The sequence below is a fragment of the Alexandromys fortis genome, unplaced genomic scaffold (assembly GCF_014885135.2).
Source record: "Alexandromys fortis isolate MF-2015 unplaced genomic scaffold, M_Fortis_MF-2015_v1.1 scaffold_150, whole genome shotgun sequence".
Classification (NCBI taxonomy): Eukaryota; Metazoa; Chordata; class Mammalia; order Rodentia; family Cricetidae; genus Alexandromys; species Alexandromys fortis.
The window spans coordinates 2,451,200-2,458,322 of NW_026068027.1; the positions used below are offsets into that span (position 1 = coordinate 2,451,200).

At 49.3% G+C, this 7,123-nt stretch overlaps 1 protein-coding gene across 1 annotated transcript; it reads left to right on the forward strand.

Moving 5' to 3' along the window:
• The first annotated feature begins 759 nt into the window (after positions 1-759).
• On the forward strand, positions 760-4,385 carry Gdf3 (growth differentiation factor 3). Its single transcript, XM_050163965.1, has 2 exons — positions 760-1,021; positions 3,556-4,385. Exons 1-2 carry the CDS (start codon positions 760-762, stop codon positions 4,383-4,385), a joined length of 1,092 nt encoding a protein of 363 aa, XP_050019922.1.
• The last annotated feature ends 2,738 nt before the right edge of the window (positions 4,386-7,123 follow it).

Here is a 7,123-nt window from a genome sequence, read left to right on the forward strand (position 1 = left end):
GTCTGCTTCTGCCTCCCCAGTGCTGGGATTAAAGGTGAGCACCACCACTACCTGGCTCGTCCTGGATCCCATACCATGCATTTTATCAACTAAATTCTGGTGGCAGGAGCCTGTAATCCCAGCACTGGGAGTAATATGTAGGCTAGACCAGAAGCTCAAAATCCAGCCGGCAAGATGACTCAGTGGGTCAAGGTGCTTACCACCAAGCCTGATAACCTAAGCTTGATTACAGGGACCCCCATGGAAGGAGAGACCAACTCCCGAGAGTAACCCTTTGAGCTCCACACCTGTACTGCGGCGCACATACCCCACTCACGTGCGCAATAAACAAACAAGCAAACAGATGTAATGTTAAAAGGGGAAAAAAGATGGAAGGTCAGCCTAGGATACATGAGGTCCCATTTCAAAAAATAGATACATATATTTAATAAAAACAAAACAATATAATAAGTTATTCTCTGCCATGCTCCCTTGCGCATCACAGACAAATTAATGTCTGTATGTTGAGCGAGTGTGTTTCCTTTCCCACCTACTCTGTCCGTTGCTGACAGACCCCACTGGTACGATTTTACCCCCTCTAGGTGGGTAGAGCAAGAGAGGGAGGGGAAATACTAGCCACTTCTTTTCACATCCAATTGCCTCCTGGGAGGTGGGAAGAGAGCAATTCACACTTAATTACCTCCCAAGCTGACGAGAGCAGGGGAGGCTGGACTACCAAGCCGAGCTCCCCAGGGGTTGCACCGCACCACCCAGTCGGCCATGCCGCCTTCCCTGAGGCTTTCGACTCTCGGCTTCCTCCTGTTGTGTCTGGCACCGGGCCAGACATCCAAGTTTCAAGAACATGACTTTTTGCAGTTTTTTGACCTGGAGAAAACGTCTTCACCTCGCAGGTTCCAACCTGTGCCTCACTTCTTAAGGAAGATCTTCCAGGCTCGAGAAGCCGGTGGGGCCTCGCAGGATTTATGCTACGTGAAGGAGCTGGGTGTCCGTGGGAACCTGCTTCGGCTTCTCCCAGACCAGGGTAAGGGACCCTAGTGTTTGTCAGGGAAAAATCTCAAGTGGGTGCTGTGGAGATAGAAAGAGGGGACAGATTGGGCACCTTGGCTGATAGGAGTCTGAGCTAGAATCTTCAATATTCGGTCTCAGTTTTAAGATCAACCCAGGGGAAGGTGCGTGTTCTTGTCACCAGGGGCTTCTCCAAGCTGCTCTAACCGCTGCTGAGCCCTTAGCAGAGTTTAACTCACTGTTGGGGGGGGGGGAGAGGGGTGTCTGAATGCAAGGTAGACCCCCCCATCTCCGTTCACCTTCTCTCTCACCTGTCTCTAAAAATGTGTTTGTGCAAGCCTCTCAGAGAGTGGGGGGGGGGTTGGATCCCCTGGAGCTGAAGTTTCAGGAGGTTGGGAGCCGCCCAATAGCGTGGTTGCTGTGAACCGAGTTCTGGTCCTCTTAACCACTCAGACATCTTTCTAGCCCTCTCTGTTACTTTCCTTGGATGCAAATGGCATGTCTTGCTTTTAATTAATTTTGAGGCAAGGTCTTTTTTGTGTAGCTCTGACTGTCCTGGAACTTGCTATGTAGACCTTAGCAAACTCCACCTGCCTCTGCTTCCCAAGTACTGAGTGTTGGGATTAAAAGCCAGCAAGTCTCTTGGTCTTTAATTATTTATTTATTTGTTTATTTTTGGTTTCTTCAGGACAGGGTTTTTCAGCCCGGTGATGGTGGCAAAAGCCTTAAGTCCAGCACTCAGGAAACAGAAGCTGGCAGATCTCTGAGTTTGAGGCCAGTCTTGTCTACGGAGAGAGGTCTAGGATAAAGAAACCCTGTCTGGGGGGGGGGGGAGATAAAGGGGGATTCTCTGTGTAGCCACCGCTATTCTGGAACTCTGTAGAATGTGGCCTTAAACTCAAGAGATCTGCCTGCCTCTGCCAACCCAGTGTTGGCATTAAAGGCGTTCAATTTTATTTTATTTTTTAAAACACAGACCAGTGATATTAATTTGAGCCACAATCACACTCTTTGTATGAAAGTCAGAGAGGCTACCATCTCACAGTTTCTCAAACTCACCCCCTATGGAGTTACACTAGCCACCTGTTTTGAAAGTAGATTCTTCCAGGCCAAGGCTGTCTGCCCTTCACTCCCCTACCTGATTCTTATTCAAAATAGGAAGTGGCTGGCTGAACCAGCACATTCCTGAGCCTCCACCTTGGCATTCACATGCGCAGCTAGCTTCCTTCCTAGTTACTGGTTTTTCTTTTCTTTCTTTGTTTTTGGGACACTACTTCCACCTGTAACAAACTATGCAGTCCAGGCTGGTCACAAACTTCAGCAATCCTCCTGTTTCAGCTTCCCAAGTGCTTAGATTATAGGCATGACCCACCACCGAAGACCAAGGGTATAGTTAGTTACAAGGCAGATGAAGAGAAGACGTGGCTACGCGTTTGTCTCTGAAGCATTTAATGTATACCTGCTGTGAGCTGAGCTGGCCTGGGAATGGCCTTGAGAATGTAGGTTTTTAGAGCTGGGCACCTTTAATTCCAGCACTGTGGGAAGCTGAGGTGGGGGAAGCTCTGTGAGTTCGAGGCTGGCCTGGTCTACAGAGCTAGTTCTAGGACAACCAGAGCTACAAAGAGAAGCCCTGTCTCAAAATTAGTTAAAAAGAAGTAAAACTCCAAGGTTGGTCTGAAAGAGAGAACTGACAGGATTCCCATGGATGAGCCTCAAAGTCACCGGGCGGGGTGTGGGGAACAAGGGGCGGGGAGCTGGAAGAGGAGGGAGAGGGTTCATTAGATGAAAACAAGACAATCTGTGGAAATTCTAAGCCAAAGGGAGCGGAGGATTCCCGGTATAGCGGGAGAGGTGTGAGAGGCTGAACATTGTTGACACTTTATGAAGTGGCTCAGCAGTAAAGAGCTCTCTCTGCTCTTTCAGCAGATTCTGGCTCAGTTCCCAGCACCTGAATAATGGCTCTCAGTTGTCTGTGACTTCAGTCCCAGGGGATCCAACGCCCTGGTCTGGCCTCTTGGGCCCACATGTATATGGTGCGCAGGCATACATGAAGGCAGAACACTCTTATCCATAAGTTGGTCTTAAGTTAAAATCACAGTGAGGGCGAGGGGGCTGGAAAGGTGGCCCAGACTCAGCACCCGCATTAGGCAGCTCACTGTCGCCTGCGTTAACTCCAGCTCCAGGGACCCTGACAATTCTTGACCTCTGCAGGTACTTGCATGTACATCTCAAAAAAAGCGTGAGAGCCAGGAGGTGGTGGTACACATCTTTATTTCCAGCCCTGGGGAGGCAGAGGCAGGTGGATTCGGGAACTAAATACAGGTAGATCCCTGGGGCTCACTGGCAAGTCCCGCTAGCCAGATTGGTGAACTCTAGGTCAATGGGATCTTATCTAACAAGGTAGCCAGCTCCTGAGAGGAATAGCAGTCGACTTGAATGAAGAGGGTTTGCATAGAACTCAGATCTATGCGCACTTTGACACTTATCTCAGAGGTGGGTCTGAAGCACAAAGGGTTATTGTGATTCCCACGTGTTCCTTTTTGCTTCTAGGTTTCTTCCTTAACACACAGAAACCCTCCCGAGGCGGCTCTTGCCTACAGAAGTTCCTCTACTTTAACTTGTCTGCTATCAAAGAAAAGGGGAAGTTGACCATGGCCCGGCTGACTCTGGACTTGGGGCCCAGGTCCTACTACAGCCTGGGCCCAGAAGTGGTGGTGGTGCTGTGGGCGGCTGAGGAGCCCGGTGTGTGGGGGCAACCCCACCCTAAACCAGGCAGAAAGCTCGCGCTGCAGTCCGTCCCAGGGCCTCAAGGTCCTCTGCACTTCAACCTGAAGGATGTGGTTACGGATCAGAACGGCAACCGACTGAAGAGTCTGGGCTTATACTTAGAGATTCTGGCCAAAGAGGACAGATACTCTGGGGAACATTTCCAGGTTGAGAACACCTGTCGCCGGCTGAGGCGTTCTTTTCATGCCTCCCTGCTGGTGGTGACCCTCAACCCTGACCATTGCCGCCCTTCTTCCAGAAAAAGGAGGGCAGCCATCCCTGTCCCCAAGGGGTCTTGTAAAAATCTCTGCCATCGTCACCAGCTGTTCGTCAGCTTCCAGGACTTGGGTTGGCACAAATGGGTCATTGCCCCCAAGGGGTTCATGGCAAATTACTGCCATGGAGATTGCCCCTTCTCGATGGCCACGTATTTGAATAGCTCCAACTATGCGTTCATGCAGGCTCTGATGCACGCGGTTGACCCCAAGGTCCCCAAGGCGATCTGTATCCCCACCAAGCTGTCCCCCATTTCCATGCTCTATCAAGATAACGATGAGAATGTTATTCTCCGACATTATGAAGACATGGTAGTTGATGAATGCGGGTGTGGGTAGAGGAAGAGGAAGGAATGGTCTTCGGGTAATTCCTTTAATAAAACTTCCATTCTGGCCTGTGACCTTTGGAATATGACACGTCCATCATGTTTAATAGCCCCATAAATACGCATATTTGTGTTAATACCGTGGAGCCCTGGTAATCTTAGCTACTTTGTGCTCTAACATGCTAATATACATAACAAGCTAGACTTTTGTTCCAGGTCTTACTGTGTATCCTTTGCTGGCTTTGAACTCAGCAATCCCCCTGCCTCTACCTCCTGAGTGCTGGGATTACAGCTGTGTGCCATCAGGACCAAATAAATTTTTTTTTTTAAGTCAAGGTCTCAATATTTACCTACTGCTTACCCTGAACTGACTATGTAGACTGGGTTGGCCTCAAGCTAACAGAAAGCTACCAGGATGTGGATCAGGCTGTCCTGTAACTCCCTATATAGACTAGGCTGTCCTGTAACTCAACAGAGATCAGTTGCCTCTACTTCCTTAGTGCTGTGATTAAAGGTGTGCACCATGTATATGTAAAAATTTGAAATTGTCTAGAAAAACTCAAATGATTTTTAAAAATACTTTTTTATTTATGAGTGTGAGCTTGTGTGAATCTAAGTGCACTGTGCACATGTAGGAGCCCCTGGTGGCCAGAAGAGGGCATCAGATCCCTGAAAGTTACTGGTGATCAGGCGTGGCCATGTGAATTCTGGGGTCTGAAAGTAGGTCCTCCGAGAGAGCAGTGAGTGCTCTTAAGTGCTCTTAACTGCTGAGCCTTTTCTTTAGCCCAGATCTCTCCTGTGATCATAGAACTGAGATTATTTGCTCTCCTCACGAGTGGAATCATGGACTTCTGCTGTATTTTGTTTTCTTGAGACAGAGAATCATGGAGTCCAGGCATTCCTCAAGACCCTTCATAGTCGAGGATAGTCTCAAACTTCTGACCCTCCAGCATCCACCTCTCCCATGCTACATTGCCCGTGTGTGCCACCACACCCAGAGGTCCTTGGCTTTGGTCTTCTGGAGAGTGTCTCACTGTGTAGTCTAAACTGGCCTCCAAGCTTCTGGGCTGCTGGGTTTATAGACCTGACCCTCCACGCCTGGCTTTAGAATTTCTTTCCCTATCTTTTTTGAGACCAGAGTCTCATTTATCCAAGGTTAACTTTAAACTACCTGAGGTAGCCCTAGTAAGGACGACCTTGAACTTCTAACAGTCCTGTCTAAGCGTGTTGCAGCTATGGGCCTGTGCCACCATCCCTGGCTTGTGTTTGTGTGGCCCTGGGGACCATGCCAGGCATGACTCTACCAACTGAGTAGAGCTTCAGTCCTCTTTTGGGGTTTGAGACAGTATTGTATATAATCTACTGACCTCCAGCCCTTGATATCTTAGGATCTGGAGAGCTAGTACTGCAGATTCAGATCACACTTGGCTTTAATTTTTGTTGTTTTGGGTTTTGTTTTGTTTTGAGACAGATCTCTCTATAGGACTGTGCCTGTCTCCAACTCACAAGGGCTCCACCCCACCTCTGCCTTCCTGGAGCCACCACACCCTCCTGTCACACCCACGGTTTCCCGAGACACTGAACTTCCCCTCTTTGACGTTCAGAGCACTGGGCAGGAGTTTGGCTGCATTATCTGGCAGAATTGCAATCCTGCGCGTCTGACTCTACAAACGTTCTGCTGGGTTTGGCCGGATTGCCCCACCCTCCCTATCTGACCAACCAGGCTGGCTGGGCGTCTCAACAACTCCACTCTCCTTTCCATCCTAGATGCCAGGGGATGTCGTAACAGGCCCCCAGACCGTAGCACCACTGATCTCACGATGGAAGTGCCATCCAGGCTGTAAAACTCAACACACAGACAGCACCACCAGCCAAAACTAAAGCAAAGACCTAATCCATCCAAGTCCACAGTTCTGGGAACGTCTCTGTCTCTAATGTACTGACCTTGCTTTTTTTGGCTTCTACAGTTCTGTTCTGGGTAACTGTTCTTGTTAACTGCAGTGTGTCAACCCAGAAGATAGTTTTGTGCTTAAAAGCTCACCCTGAGAAAGGCTCAGGCCTACACTAGGATCCTGAACACCCAGTATCATCCACAGCTGGATAATAGAGACTTCTATTGGCTTAAATCCATGTCTGAGCAGTCTTCTCTGGTGGATACCCCACGACAGGGGCTTATCAGCCAGATTTGCTTCAGGGTAAATCCTGTTTGGGGCCCGGCTTGTAACTCAATGATGTGGAGCCTGCTTGAAGCCCTGGGTTCAATTCCTGCACCCAAATCTTGTCTCTGTAATCTTTCCATGCTCTTTCTCCTCCATCACGCTGGTCCCCGGCACTTCAAGCTGCCGCGCTCCTTTTCCCTTGTATTTAAGACGGAGCGTTGCTGGAGAGATGGCTCAGCGGGTAAGAGCACTGGCTCCTGTTCCAGAGGTCCTGAGTTCAAGTCCCAACACCCACATGGTGGTTCACAAACATCTGTACTGAGATCTGGTGCCCTCCGCTGGTGGGCAGGCACACATGCAGGCAGAGCACTGCACACAATCAGAGCTTTATTCTGTGTGTGCACCGGTGTATAAGCCAGAGGACAACCTTTAAGAGTCAGTCTCCTAGCAAGTGGGTCGTGGGGACAGCACTCAGGTCATTAGGCAAGGTCACAAGTGCCTTTCTCTGCTGAGCCATAGTGATGGCCCTCGCTTTGTTTTTGAGGCAGGATTTCATTTACTCAAGACTGGCTTTGGAGTTGCTATTGCTATA